Source organism: Crocuta crocuta, unplaced genomic scaffold, assembly GCF_008692635.1.
Source record: "Crocuta crocuta isolate KB4526 unplaced genomic scaffold, BGI_CrCroc_1.0 scaffold159, whole genome shotgun sequence".
Classification (NCBI taxonomy): Eukaryota; Metazoa; Chordata; class Mammalia; order Carnivora; family Hyaenidae; genus Crocuta; species Crocuta crocuta.
This window is the reverse complement of record NW_027533263.1, coordinates 1,905,479-1,920,939: the sequence shown is the minus strand read 5'-3', so window position 1 is coordinate 1,920,939 and position 15,461 is coordinate 1,905,479. Positions and strand designations below refer to the sequence as shown.

Sequence of the window (15,461 nt, the reverse complement as noted above, 5' to 3'; positions counted from 1 at the left end):
CCGTACTATGTGTCTAGAAGCCAACAGAGTTCCTGGCCATGGTAGGTGTTCAATACATGCTTGTAGAATATCCATAGAGAGTGTATAGATTTTTGAATCAGAGAGACTTGGTTTGAATCATGGCTATATGTTAGAATAATAGTAATATCTAATCTCCAAAGGTTGTTAAAAAGATTGAAAGAGGTAACATATGAAAAGTATCTGGCACGTGTATTAAGATAGGTTTTCCTTTGTGTTGTTCCTACTTTTGCTAATTTCATAATATTACATGTTAAGATCAAATAGTATTCCAAATGACCAGATTACTGAACCAGCACATGTATTCTACTTATATATAAAGAGACCATACATGTAGTAAAATCCTACTCAGTAAATCTTTGGCAGATATCCCGTCAGAGCAGCCAAACTGTTCAGGAAAAGTAATTCCTGCTTCAAGGCTTCTTTAAAAAAAAAAAAAAAATCTGCATTACTCGTTCAGTTTTTCTGCATGTGGCTTTCGGTTGCCTTTTTAGCTAGTGACCTGGGGTTTTAACTAATGAACTCCAGCTGTTCTTATTTTGCCTTCCATCCCTTCTCATTTAACCTCCTGTCTCCCTGTTCTCACATCCTTAAAGTTCTTACAGGAAAAATGGGACAGTGCCAAAGTTTTCAAATGAGGCCTCATCTCTTCTTGAGGGGAGAGGGCTTCTTTAACAAGGGCTCCTAGCTTTTTCAATGATGGAAAAAGAAACATTCATTGTTGGAAAATGGATGCCTAATAACCTCCAATGTGTCAAAAATCCTCTAGTGGTTTTTAATATTATAGAAGCAAAGCGTTCAGTAAGGTAAGTCCATAAAACAAACCAAGAAAGTCCACAGCTGAATACTAACTGTAATTGCAAACACCTGTGAAGGAGAGGCAATTTCTCAGTAAATATGCAATAAAAGAAACATCTACCATACAGAACAATACAGATCCAGCTTTTCTGAACCATGCTGAGAACCATCTGTTAGCAAAACTGGCAAAATTTTTCATTGTTAAGTCAAATGTCAACCTGAAAAACTTGGCTGTGGGCAAAATCTGAGCAAGGCAAGCCTGAAGTAATAGGCAAGCTCAAACACACAAAGACAACACCATGAAAATGCGGTGAAGCTGGGCCAGAGGCTCTCCCATTATATTGGTGACCTGGGGATTTCTATTATGTTCAGAAATACTATTCAGCCTATCCACACAACTCCTTCTAAATCTGATCATACTTTCATGGGGACCACTAATAAGTACATTAGTAAATGCAGCTTCCATTATATTAAACACTTAAAACCATGCTTTCCTCCAGAATGCACCTGATCCTACCAGGATGCATTCCCTACTAAACTGACAGCCACTTGGCCCCTCTACTCAAATTCTAAATGACATATTTCCCAGGGGTTCTAAAAGACTTTTGAAAATCGCATCAAATTCAGTTATAAACTCATTTTCCAAATTGCTTTTTCCATGCCTGTTTACATAACCCATCCTTCCAAGCTCAATTCAAGATCTACTGACTCCATTAGCCACACTGAGACTAACTGGTTCTCATGTTAGTTTATGTCTCTTTCTAACCTCCATTATAACACTTGTAACTTGAATCATCTGCTCTGTTAAGAACTGAAAATGATACAGAGAAAGATCAGGGCTTTTTCTTCTCATCCTGCATAACGTCCAGCAATATGCTGGGCATGTAGTGTGTGTTCCATAAAGAAGGGGAAAATAAAATAGTTGACAAGGGAGAAAGTAAAAAAAAAGAGCCATTTCTTTTCTTTTCATCTTTTTTTCTTTCATTCTTTTCTTTTTTCTTTCTTTTTTTTTTCTGAAATGAATAGCAATCCTATCATCATTTGTTTTCAAATGGCTCATGTATGGGCACCTGGGTAGCTCAGTCAGTTAAGAGTCCAGCTTTGGGTTAGGTCATGATCTTGTGGTCTATGGGTTTGAGCCCTGCATTGGGCTGTGTGCTGACAGCTCAGAGTCTGGAGCCTGCTTCCAGTCAATCCCCTGTCTCTCTGCTCCTCCCCTGCTCATGCTCTGACTCTCTCTCTCAAAAATAAACATTAAAACATTTTTAAAAAACAAATGGCTCATGTAATAATGTTAATAAATTGTATTTTTAAAATAATTTTGTGATACAGAATTGTAGATGATTGGTGATTCTTTTCTCTTTTTTTTAATGTTTATTTTTCAGAGGGAGGGGAGGGGCAGAGAGAGGGAAACAGAGGATGGGAAGCAGGCTCCACTCTGACAACCAAGAGCTCGATGCGGGGCTGGAACTCACCAACTGCGAGATCATGACCTGAGTCAAAGTCAGATACTCAACTGACTAAGCCACCCAGGCACCCTAATAAATTGTATTTTTAATGATTTATTTTTACTCTATTGAATTTTGATTCTTATATTATAAACTATTAGTTATCTTGATGGTGAACAAGACATCACTAAAGAGAAAGAACAAGAATAGAACAATTATGGCCAACGTTTGTTGAACTTTGAAAATGTGGTAAGTTCTTTATATGCCTATTCTCATTTAATCCTCATTATAACTCAAGAAAAAAGGTACTATTATCCTCTTTCTGCAATAAATGGGGCCTAAAATAGGTAAAGTAATCTAACCATGGTCATACCAATTGGCAAATTTGGGATTCAAACCCAAGTCCCTCTGACACCAGATTCCTTACCCATGTGCTATACTCTCAGGGTACAGAGAACATAGAGGGACAACACTAAAATTAGTGTCTTCCCAAAGAGTTTTTTTAAATGCTTTAGAAACAACTTAGGATTTTCAGGTAAATTGCTTACTGAGAATTTGTGTGGTTTTATCCTTTCTCCCTGTTTATATGGATTTGTCTGGACTTATATAGATATAGTCTTAGTACTTTAGGATGGGGCCAAACACACAGAAGGTATTTAGTAAATATTCATTGAATTCATGGGCTTCCTCAACTAATAGAATAGTTTTGCATCTTAATTTCCTCAAGAATAAATCATAAAATGATAGTATAAGTATGCTCTGAAAAGTATTATGAAGAATACAGTTGCAATTATTATTTTTTTTAATTTAAATTCAAATTAGTTAACATACAGTGTAGTACTGGTTTCAGGAGTAGAACCCAGTGATTCATCACTTATATATAACACTCAGGGCTCATCCCAACAAGTGCCTTCCTTAATGCCCGTCACCCATTTAGCCCATTCCCCCATGCCCCTCCAGCAATCCTGTTTGTTCTTCGTATTTAAGAGTCTCTTATGGTTTGCCTCCCTCTCTTTTTAACTTATTTTTCCTTCCCTTCCCCTATGTTCATCTGTTGTTTTTCTTAAATTCCACATTTGAGTGAAATCATATGATATTTGTCTTTCTTGGACTGACTCGTTTCGCTTAGCATAGTACACTCTAGTTCCAACCATGTTAGTGCAAATGGCAAGATTGCATTCTTTTTGATCACTAAGTAATATTCCATTGAGTGAAGATACCTATATCTACATACATTCTATTGTGTATGTATATATCTACACACATACCTACCACATTTTCTTTATCCACTCATCAGTTGATGGACATTGGGCTCTTTCCATAATTTGGCGATTGTGGATAGCATTTCTATAAACTTTGGGGGTGAATGTGCCCCTTCAAATCAGCATTTTTGTATTCTTTGGATAAATACCTAGTAATGCAATTGCTGGGCCATAGGGTAGTTCTATTTTTAATTTTTTGAGGAGCCTCCATACTGTTCTCCAGTTGCAATTATAATATTACTTCTAGAAATATCAAAAGCTAGATGCCAAATGGATAGACTCCATGGATTTTTTACCAAATCAAGGACCTGTAACATAGATCTCTTGGATCTTACCTTCTCGAATAGCTGTAAAAGGAACTCCTTCCTCTGCATTCATGCTGATGACTTTTAGAGCCACTAGTTGTCCATTTATCCTGGAAGAGTCAGGGGTGGGGAGAGGGATGGGGAGGACACACACTTATTGAGATGGTTCATAGCAGCAGTTTATACTAAGGATAGTTTAATGAAAGTAGCTTTTCCTTCCAAATATATTCCAGCATATGAATCCAAAATATTCTAAAAATAAACTGTTTTAAAAGTCATATGTATGTATACCAAAATATTTTTTTTCTCTTTACTCATTATAGAAACCTTGGAGATATATACTCATTATAGAAACTTTGGAGAATACAGAAAGGCACTAAACCCATCCTCATAATATTTTGATGTATATTGTTCCTTTCATTTCCTTTTGTGCACTTATTTGGGCCATCCTTATTGTTCATCTGAATTATTGCAGTGACCTCCTGACAGTTTCCCTACTTGTACGTTTGTACCCCTACTGTCTAGTCTCAATAGAGCAGCCAGGGGATTCTTTTTAAAGGAATGTCAGAACAAATCACTTCTCTGCTCAAACCCCACCATTATTGTCACGTTTCACTTTGTTAAATTTTTTTTCTTATGTATTTATTTTGAGATAGAAAGTGTGTGTGTGTGTGTGTGTGTGTGTGTGTGGGCACGCGTGTGCACAAATCAGAGAAGGTGAGAGAGAAAAAGAGACAGAATCCCAATCAGGCTCTGCACCATCAGTGCAGAGCCCGATGCGGGGGGAGGGGGCTGGAACCCACAAACTGCGAGATCATGACCTGAGCCTAGATCAAAAGTCGATGCTTAACTGACGGAGCCACCCGGATGCCCCAGTCACATTTCATTCTAAGTAAAAGCCAAATTCTTAAAATTACCTCCTAGGTGCCATCTGACCTGCCCAAGCCCGTCATTACCTCTCTCTCTCTTAATCTCCTCCCGCTCTCTCCTTATTCAATGTTTTGTTCACTGATGTAAGTGAAGTGCTGGAGAACTGAGATTTTAATACAAGTATAAATATATGATTTTCAGTATAGTGAGATTCATATCATATTAGTAGCTTGCTTTTCCACCATTTAATTTTTCTTTTATTCATTCTTGTACTGTGTGGTATTTAATAATGATATAATATTTCATCATATAAATACACTGTAGTGTGTTTATGCTTGGCCAGTTCCAAATGTTTTCAAATTGTTTCTTTTGACTATTATGAAAATATAGTCATGATCATGTTTTTAGATCAGTCTTTTCACACAGCCCTTATTTTCTTAGGGTAGATTTGGAATTGCTAAGTCAGAGTATGCTATGCACAAGTTTTTACTGTCTTTGAATGCATGATCCCAAATTATGCCACAGAGTGATCACACCACTAATTGGTCATGAGAATGGCCATTCCAGCACTTTCTTGCCAACACTGGGCAGAGTTTTTATTTTGTTTTGATTTTTCATTTTTTAGAACAGATTTAGATTTACAGAAAAATTGAGAAGATAGTACAGAGAGTTCTCATATACCCCCATCCAGTTTCTTCTACTATCAATATATTAGTATGATACCTTTGTTGTCATTAATGAACGAATATTGATACATTATTATTAACTAAAGCTTACAGTTTATTAAGAATTATTTAGTTTTTTATGGTAACATTGTATTGTATTTTGTGGGCTGCATCATACATTGGTAATTTTGGAGGTAGTGCAACATGATAATACACAGGAAAAGCCATAAAAGTACCAGACCCAGGAATTTTTCCCAATAAACTTATTTAATAATGATTTTTAAATTCCAAATGCACATAAGATTTTCACTACTGTGTTATAATAGAACTAAATAGAAGTAGCTGCAATGTGCAACATTAGAACAATTTAAAAATGTGTGGTACATCAACACAATGGAATATTTTGAATTCATGTCAAAAGCTCAAGTCCAGAGACATGTAGAGAGTGGAAAATATTCATGATAAAATAAACAATAGAACACAAAATAGCAAGCACACCATGTTTGTTACTTTAAATAAACTGCAAGTAGAAGACAAAATGTGCATGTGCAATTGCTATGCTAGAGTGATGGATTATAGATGATTTTTTAAAGTTATTTATTAACATTGAGAGAGACAGAAAGAGCATGAGCAAGCAGGAGAGGGACAGAGAGAGAAGTAGAATCCCATGCTGACAGCATGAAGCCTGACACTGTAAGATCATGAACTGAGCCGAAATCAAGAGTCAGCCACTTAATCAACTGAGCCATCCCCCTGCCTCACAGAGGATTTTTAAGTTTTATTTTATTTTATTTTTTAGAGAGTGAGAGTGAGAGAGAAGAGAGAACGTGAGGAGGGAAGAGGGGCAGAGGGAGAGAAAGAGAACCTTAAGCAGTCTCCACTCTCAATGCAGAGCCCGATGTGGGCTTAATCCCACAACCCTGGGATCAGGACCTGAGCGGAAATCAAGAGTGAGATGCTTAATTGATGGAGCCACCCAGGCACCCTGATGATTTTTAAGTTTTAAAAATTTATTTGCTCTTACATATTGCCTTTTAAAATAATATTTATAAGTTTATTATGGTTTTCCAATGTGATTTCAAAATGCTTTCTTTTTATTTCTTTTAAAGTAGATATCATGGTAGATATGTATAACTATGAAATCAATAAATTTATCTATCTTAGTCTTTTTGACTTTGAGATATAATTGACAGAATTTGTAGGTTAAAGCTGTACAATGTGTTGATTTGATACACTTATATATTGCAGTATGATTATTAGGATTTCCTTAGGTTTGTTTGTTTGTTTGTTAAATTTATTTATTTTGAGGGGGANAGATATAATTGACAGAATGTGTAGGTTAAAGCTGTACAATGTGTTGATTTGATACACTTATATATTGTAGTATGATTATTAGGATTTCCTTAGGTTTGTTTGTTAAATTTATTTATTTTGAGGGGGGAGTGGGGAAGTGCAGAGAGAGGGGGAGAGAGAATCCCAAGTAGGCTCTTGGCTGTCAGTGCATAGCCTACACGGGTCTCGACCTCACAAACCATGAGACAATGACCTGAGCTGAAAGAGGGACACTCAACCGGCTGCACCATCCAGGCGCCCCCAGGATTTCCTTAGTTTTTACCTAATGTCCTTTCTCTGTTTCAGGATTCCATGTAGGATACCACATTATATATAGTTGTCACGTCTCCTCAGGCTCCTCTGGACTGTGACAGGTTCCTAAACTTTCCTTGTGGTTGATGACCAGGACAGTTTTGAGCNAAAGCTGTACAATGTGTTGATTTGATACACTTATATATTGTAGTATGATTATTAGGATTTCCTTAGGTTTGTTTGTTAAATTTATTTATTTTGAGGGGGGAGTGGGGAAGTGCAGAGAGAGGGGGAGAGAGAATCCCAAGTAGGCTCTTGGCTGTCAGTGCATAGCCTACACGGGTCTCGACCTCACAAACCATGAGACAATGACCTGAGCTGAAAGAGGGACACTCAACCGGCTGCACCATCCAGGCGCCCCCAGGATTTCCTTAGTTTTTACCTAATGTCCTTTCTCTGTTTCAGGATTCCATGTAGGATACCACATTATATATAGTTGTCACGTCTCCTCAGGCTCCTCTGGGCTGTGACAGGTTCCTAAACTTTCCTTGTTGTTGATGACCAGGACAGTTTTGAGGAGTACTGGTGAAAAATTTTGTAGGATACCTCTCTATTGCAATATTTCTGATGGTTTTCTGATGATTAGACTGGTGATACGAATTTTGAGAAGGTAAAGTGCCATTTTCATCCCATCATATTAAGGATACATACTATCATCAGAAATTTTGATTTTAATATTGGCCTTAATCACCAGGCTAAGGTCGTGTCTGTCAGGTTTCTTCACTGTAGTTCTTCCCTCCCCCCCCACTCCCTTTCTGCAGTGTACTTTTCGAAGAACGTCACTATGAGTAGGTCACACTTAAGAGTAGGGATTTATGCTTCACTTCCTTGAGGGTGGATTATTTATATAAATTACTTGGAAGTCTGCTGCACAGGAAATTTGTCTCTTCTCTCTCATTTATTGATTTATTGAGCCATTTATTTATACCAGCGTAGACTCATAGATATTCATTTTACACTTTGAGTTATAATCCAGTATTAGTTTATTTTGCTGCTCAAATTTTTCCATATTTGTCCTTTGGGAGCTCTTTCAGTTGGTTCCTGTGTCCCTTTGACATACCCTTATAAATGTGGGGTTTGTTTTTTGGGGTCATACTTTTATCTTCATTTTTTTTTTTTGCCTGCTTAATTTTCCTAAAAAGGATTATCACATTTTAATTTCTATTTAACTATTTGTGGACCTGAGTTATCTTGTTTATTGGTTTTTTCTGTTCTTTTGTGATTTGCTCATTTGCAATGAATTTTGAAATATTTTGCATATCTTTTTAATGGAAATATGTTGCATATACTTTTCACCAATTTCTTTTGTCTACTTTAATATGTCTTTGAAATTTGAAACTTTAAAATTTTTATGAAGTTCAATATTTTCCAAAATGTTTTACTCAGAGCATACCTCTGTGAAATTCTCCCCACCTCCCCAAACAGTTTCTTGGTCAAATATGTTTAGAAAATGCTTTATACTTTAAAATTTTTGTTGGGGCACCTGGGTGGCTCTGTCAGTTAAGCATCAGGTCATGATCTCACAGTTTGTGAGTTCAAGCCCTGCATTGGGCTCTGTGCTGACAGCTCAGAGCCTGGAGTCAGCTTCGGATTCTATGTTTCTCTCTCTTTCTGCCCCTCTACTTCTTTCTCTCTCTCTCTGTCTGTCTCAAAGATAAATAAACATTAGACAATTTTTTAAAATTTTCTTAATCTTTCTTAGACAGTCACAGTACACATTATCATTTTAAAGATGCTGAGAGCATCTATAATAAAGGATCACATTTTTTATTTTGTTTTAGGGTTCCCTGCAACAATTTGGCAATGGTAACTTTCAATAAAATATCCGAAGTTCTCTCAAAACTAGGGCTCCTTAGAACATACATGGGTAGATGGGGCACCATGGACACTTAAGGGTTGTGACTTCAGTATTTTGTAGAGACAGACCTTTCCAGCCCAAAGGTTACACAGAATGCCTCTCTCTATTCTTCCAGTTCTTATCTCTTCTTTTTCATTTAGCTCTTTAATCTACTAGGAATTCATATTGTATATTTACTTTCTTCCAAGTTGCTAACAATCATCCCAGCTTTGTTTATTGGACTGTCCTCTTTTCCCCACTGATTTGATAGTGATTTGACATATATACCCTGACTATATATTAGATGTATATATTAAATTATATATTACATATACTTGGGTTTGTGACTGTTCTGACTTAAAAAAATCATATTTCTTTGATCTGTCTTTTCTTATACTAAACTATTTTAATTATTGTAGGTTTTGAACGTATTGAGAATATATTAAAACTTGAGGGTCGCCTGGGTGGCTCAGTCGGTTGAGTATCTAACTCTTGATTTTGGCTCAGGTTATGATCTCATGGTTTGTGGGATCTAGCCCCACCTCAGGTTCTGTGCTGACAGTGTGGAGCCTGCTTGGGATTCTCTCCCCCTCCAATCGCTTCTCGGCCTTTTGGCTAAGATCAAGTGTGGGATTCTCTCCCCCTCCCCCGTTTGCCCCTCCCCCACTCACGTGTGTGTGCGCGCGCACACATGCACACATGCACACTCTCTGTGTGTCTCAAAATAAACAAATTAATTTAAAGAATAGAAAATATTAAAACTTGAAATTAAAGAATTGCTGACATCTTTGCACTATTAGATGTTCTAATTCAAATATTCTGTACTTTAATAGTCTCTGGAATAATCCATAAGACTTGATATACCCAATCTACTGCAACTGCAGCTCTTTCCTGTCTGCATGTCCTTCCACTTTCCACTCCATTGCCTGGCCTCCTCCTGCCTCAGGGATCTGTTACCTGCTGTTCCCTCTGCATGAGGNAGGTTTTGAACGTATTGAGAATATATTAAAACTTGAGGGTCGCCTGGGTGGCTCAGTCGGTTGAGTATCTAACTCTTGATTTTGGCTCAGGTTATGATCTCATGGTTTGTGGGATCTAGCCCCACCTCAGGTTCTGTGCTGACAGTGTGGAGCCTGCTTGGGATTCTCTCCCCCTCCAATCGCTTCTCGGCCTTTTGGCTAAGATCAAGTGTGGGATTCTCTCCCCCTCCCCCGTTTGCCCCTCCCCCACTCACGTGTGTGTGCGCGCGCACACATGCACACATGCACACTCTCTGTGTGTCTCAAAATAAACAAATTAATTTAAAGAATAGAAAATATTAAAACTTGAAATTAAAGAATTGCTGACATCTTTGCACTATTAGATGTTCTAATTCAAATATTCTGTACTTTAATAGTCTCTGGAATAATCCATAAGACTTGATATACCCAATCTACTGCAACTGCAGCTCTTTCCTGTCTGCATGTCCTTCCACTTTCCACTCCATTGCCTGGCCTCCTCCTGCCTCAGGGATCTGTTACCTGCTGTTCCCTCTGCATGAGGCTCTCTTCTACTACACACACACACACACACACACACACACACACACGGCTCAGGCCTTATCTTTGTCAGCATCTGTGTTCAAGCGTTCCCTTCTCATCTCTCTATTAGAGAGATGATCTATTCTCTAGAATAGTCATCCACCACCCCACTCTGACACTCCTCATCCCTCTTCACCATTTTATTCTTTTCCAAAGCACTTTTCACTCTTTGACAAACTCAGTCTTTCATTAGTTTGTTTATTGCCTATCTTACTGTGACTAGTATGTACACTCCGTAAGAGCCGAGAATTTTGTCACCTTTGTTCTCCAATGAATCTTTATTGGCTAAAAGAGTGTCTGGCACAGACAGGTGCTTAATAAATATTAGTAGAATGAATGAATGCCTGTCTGACTTTGTCTCAAGTCTTTATATCCCTTAGTAAACCCTTGCCCATTTTTTGATACTAATGTTTTTTGTTTTTGTTATTGTGAGAGTAACTTCCCTTACTATATTTCTAGTAACTGGTTATTGTTAATATCTAAGGCAACTTTTGATAAGTTTATTTAGATTTTGTAACTGATCACCTTATTCTATCTTACTGCTGCTACTGGTTTCCTAGATGATTGCCTTGGGCTTTTTAGGTAGAAAATTCTGTAATCCACGAAAATGATATTCAGGGTTTTTTTGGTCATTTTGGCTAGAATATTTACTATAATCTTTAACAGTGAAGGATAATGGGCATTCCTCTCCATCTCTGAGTCAGTGGAAGTGTCTCTAGTATTTAACTAAGAAGGTATGTGGATTGTTGATTTGAAATATTCTACATCATAATGAGGAATTATCATGCTATTCCTATCTTGCTCAGTCTTTTTTTTTTAAGTTTTTTTTTTATGTCTTTATTTTATCTTGAGAGACAGAGAGCAGGCAGGGGAGGGTCAGAAAGAGAGCGAGACACAGAATCTGAAGCAGGCTCCAGGTTCTGTGCTGTCAGCACAGAGCCTGATGCGGGGCTTAAACCCATGGACTGTGAGATCATGACCTGAGCCAAAGTTGTACACTTAACTGACTGAGCCACCCAGGTGCCCACTCAGTCTTAAAAAGTAGTAATTGATGTTGAATTTATTTGGCATCCATCTCTGAGATATTTTTAAACTTATTTTAAAATTATAAATGTAATGCCTTTGTGGTAAGGAATAAAGTGAAAAGTTTGAGTAATCTTTCTTTGCCCACAGTTTTAGCCACTAGAAGTAACTAGTTTTCACAATCTCTTCTGCATTTTTCCAGACTCCTCAATGCACATATAAATTTATACATGTACAGTACAACTGAGTGCAATTTTTCTAAATGAGAATATAGGATACATATAGTTCTGTAATTTGCTTTGTCTTTTAAAATATTGGACATCGTTTTGTATTAGTACATGTACTTCATACTTCAGATGGCTGCACACTATTTCACTGCATGGTGATTATTTAGCCAGTACTCCATCAATGGGCATTTGTGACCAGGTTTTACTTTGTTTTTGTTTTTTTTTTTTAACTTTTTCTATTATAAATCTTGCTTTTGATTATGGTGTCTTACACCGGTCCTGAACTTCTGCCATGTGTCACCTGGCTCCATAATTTCAAATCAGAGGGGTGGGAGCCTCATCTCCAGAGTCTCTCCCACTTATGAGTCACTCACCTGCTAATCCCCTTGTAAACTGTGGCATAAGAACCTTCACCCAGTTTCTCCAAGTTCAAGTAAGATGAGGCTGCCCCAAAAGGGAGGCTCTTCCTTTGCTTAAGGGGAATGGGGGAGGGGAGAGAGGTGGGAAAGAAAGAAAGAACACATTTTTAAGGGTTGACTTTTTTCCCAGAGAAATTAGACAGCATTGCCCAAGTATACTTGGGAAGGCCCTCTCAGTACTTGCCCTGAAAGTAAAGGCCAGCTTCCTAGACAAGCACATATTAAATCCTTCTACTTCAACATCAGCTGTTCACTCACCCACTGAAAACCCTGCCTCAGATCCTCTTCCTGAAAAGAATCACTGTTACTCCGTGGCCTTTTACTCTTGTACTTCCGGGCACGGATGGCCTGAAGTCCCCTGGGGTGAAATGAAGTCATGGAACATGATGCTTCTTTTAGGTCTGTTAGCTAGCGAAAAAAGAGAGTACAGGAATAAAATTTATGCAAAGTCAAGACTCAGTGGCTGGCATAAAGCATTTTTCCTTCATTTACCTGAATGTTATTACTCTTCAGATGTTTTCTAAGCCTCCTACACCCCAAAAGCAAATCCTTTCCGGAAAGTCACATCCTTAAAAAAGGCCATAATGATATCACCTGCTAAAACTCTCCATTGTTTCTTCACTTAAAAATATTTCTTTAACACTTAGATTAACCTAAATCTCTCTGATGGACTGTTTCCAATTTTTCTCTGTTTTATTCAGTCTTGTCTTTTCATGTTCTCTTAATTTATCTCTTTTGGGGAATAATTTTCTAGTATGTCATTGCTAATAACCATAAGCTAATCATGATTTTGAATCCATAGCATACCAATACTGCAGCTTGCTTTCTGGGGCTCAGCTCTGTAACTTAGTACTTCAGATATTCCAAGAGAATAACTACTTTCTCAACTTCGAGTCAGAGTTTCGTGTAGCCCAAAGCATAGGATTATTTTTCCCTTCTGGTTTACAAGAACATCCCCAAACTTGATAGCAACAGCCATAAATTCTCAATGACTTTAATAGAATTTTCTTTTTATTGGTTTTGACCCACCGCAGAGAAATCAGACTCTGCTCCAAAAAGGGATTCTCTGAGCTCCTTAGTTTATCAACAGAGGAAGATGCTCCTCCGGGGATACAAATACCTCGGTCGCAGGCTCCGCCGGCACAGGCGCAGTCCTCTGACAGCTGTGTGCTTCGCCTCCCTCCCAACAGCGATGGCAGCTGCATCCAGGCTGGAGAGTCTTTGTACACAGCTCTTGACCCATAATCTTCTAGGTTCAAGGAGAAAACCCGCACTTGAACCTCTCCCCTCTCCCCTTTGCCTCTCCTGTTCTCGTTCACTCCCTTTTTGCCAGAGGTCAGTAATGCTGGAGCTTTCATATGACTCACATGAGGGCTCTGAGCGGAGCAGCCTCATGACTTCAGCAGTTTTTCCTTATCAGTGCAAGAAACTACATCGGAAAGGTGGCCACCTGCATTCTTGCGTGCACAACCGAAAACAGGACAGCTAATACTGGATAGGATCAGTTTTGGCACCAATTTCTTATTCCAGGCATAAGTTAGTGCTGTTAGTATACATAGCTTTTATGAACTTACATTGCTGATCCATGTAAATGATAATGATATTGATTGGGCTTCCTGGTGCTAAAGTGGACGTGTTGAAGAGTATTTTCTCCCTGCCTTTCATCTGAAAGCATTTTGCTTCTCAGACTTTAAAATAAATTTGCAACCTAGCCAACTTTTAGTAGTCAAAGAAACATAGAATCATAGAACAAGAAAATAGCTTCTCTATGTCTTTGCCTCCAAACAATAGTATATAATATTTAATAGCCCCAGAGCAGTAGTCATCCATTCACTGATTCAAAAATGACCTAGTAAGCACCTGTGTTGTTTTTACTATACAAATAATGATATTATCCAATGGTGGGGAGAGAGGAGTTTGCATGAAATATCTCCTTCTCTTTCTCCCTTCTTCCCATTTCTTCCCCACCCCTTCCTGCCACGTGAATGTAATTAATGTTTACCATATTAATAGCATGACGCGTCAAGGAAATAGCTTGAGCTAATTTTGTAGTGTTTGAACAGAACTTTTTCTCTCATAGATTCCTAATGTTAATGCCACCATAATGCACTAATCAGAGTGAGACAGAATGTAGGATACACACACACACACACCCACACACACACACACACAGTATTGTTAAGGGAGAAAAATGAGTCATGACTATTACCACAGCAATATTTATGTATATTTGATATCTGAACCTCAGTAAGTTGGTACTTATTTTAAAACTTTCAGATAATTTAAATATGAGTATGTATTGAAGTTTTATTTCAAAATTGCCATAAGAGAAGAGATGTAAAACAGGCCAATTTAAAGATTCACTCAAATTAGAGACATTTAGTTTAAAAAAGTGACCTGCTAAACTAATACAAACAATTGACCAACAATCAACAGAGAGTGAAAGAAGTTAATTTCTCAGAATACTTAATTCTGTTAGAATTTATCATAATTTGATTATAATACATTTTATGAGAAATGCTGACTTCTGCCTAAAAGGAGATTGTGAATTTTATCATAAAAAAACCCAGAGCATGCGTGAGGCAGTTTTTCCTTATTGCCCTCTAATTATCATAAGTTTTAGATTTTTTAAATGGCTAGCATTTTTACTAGCTAGGGGGTTATTCACCTAAGTCACAAATTGCTTAAATAGAATAGACTGATGCTTTTAAGGTTAGAAATGCTATGTTTAGATACTAGATGAGCTACTCAGGGAAATTGTGAAATACCCTTCAGAATTTTCAAAAATTATTTACAGTCTTCTTTAAAGTCAAGGAAGTGCTCAGTTTGGAAGCACATATACTAAAAATCGTAACAATACAGAGAAGATCAGTATGGCTCCTGCACAAGGATGACACACAAATTCATGTAGCATTCCATATTGAAAATACAAATAAATAAATAAAGTCAAAGAAAAATATTAGATGGCATTTAATTCTAGCTCAAGGGGCACCTGAGTGGCTCAGTTGGTTAAGTGTCTGATGTCGGCCCAGGTCATGATCTCAGGGTTTGTGGGTTTGAGCCCCACATTGGTCTTGCTGCAGTCAGCGCAGAGCCTGCTTTGGATCCTATTTCCCTCTCTCTGTGCCCCTATAAGTAAACATTGAAAAAAGGATGTTTTCTAGTTCTGTGCCCAAAACAAATTTTATTATCTAATATTTCTGAGTAGGGACAGATTTCATTTTGAATTGTGAATTGGACTCAAGGCTCATACCACTCCAGGTTGGCTGGACCTGTCTCAGCGGCCTCGTCAGTTTCATGGCTTGAGAAGCCTGCTATGTTGTCTCAAAGCATGACCACTGTTACCTCTACCTTCCCCTGTCACA

General features: G+C 37.8%; 1 protein-coding gene, 1 non-coding gene and 2 pseudogenes across 3 annotated transcripts in view; 3 read left to right on the top strand and 1 right to left on the bottom strand.

Moving 5' to 3' along the window:
- The window catches only part of CDK15 (cyclin dependent kinase 15), an 80,249-nt gene extending 66,910 nt beyond the window's left edge, over positions 1-13,339 (bottom strand). For both annotated transcript variants that reach the window (XM_077747627.1, XM_077747628.1), the window contains exons 1-4: positions 13,217-13,339; positions 12,355-12,504; positions 12,052-12,149; positions 3,862-3,941 (exon numbers count right to left, since the gene is read on the bottom strand). In XM_077747627.1, the coding sequence (XP_077603753.1) occupies positions 3,862-3,941; positions 12,052-12,149; positions 12,355-12,504; positions 13,217-13,339 (451 nt within the window). The remainder of the gene's footprint in view (positions 1-3,861; positions 3,942-12,051; positions 12,150-12,354; positions 12,505-13,216) is intronic.
- On the top strand, positions 9,443-9,666 carry LOC144217921 (U2 spliceosomal RNA; annotated as a pseudogene).
- On the top strand, positions 10,006-10,229 carry LOC144217919 (U2 spliceosomal RNA; annotated as a pseudogene).
- A 1,574-nt stretch (positions 13,340-14,913) lies between the features above and the next one.
- Positions 14,914-15,021, top strand: LOC144217907 (U6 spliceosomal RNA). The gene has a single exon (XR_013330985.1). It is a non-coding gene; the product is annotated as a U6 spliceosomal RNA (small nuclear RNA).
- Positions 15,022-15,461: the final 440 nt, after the last annotated feature.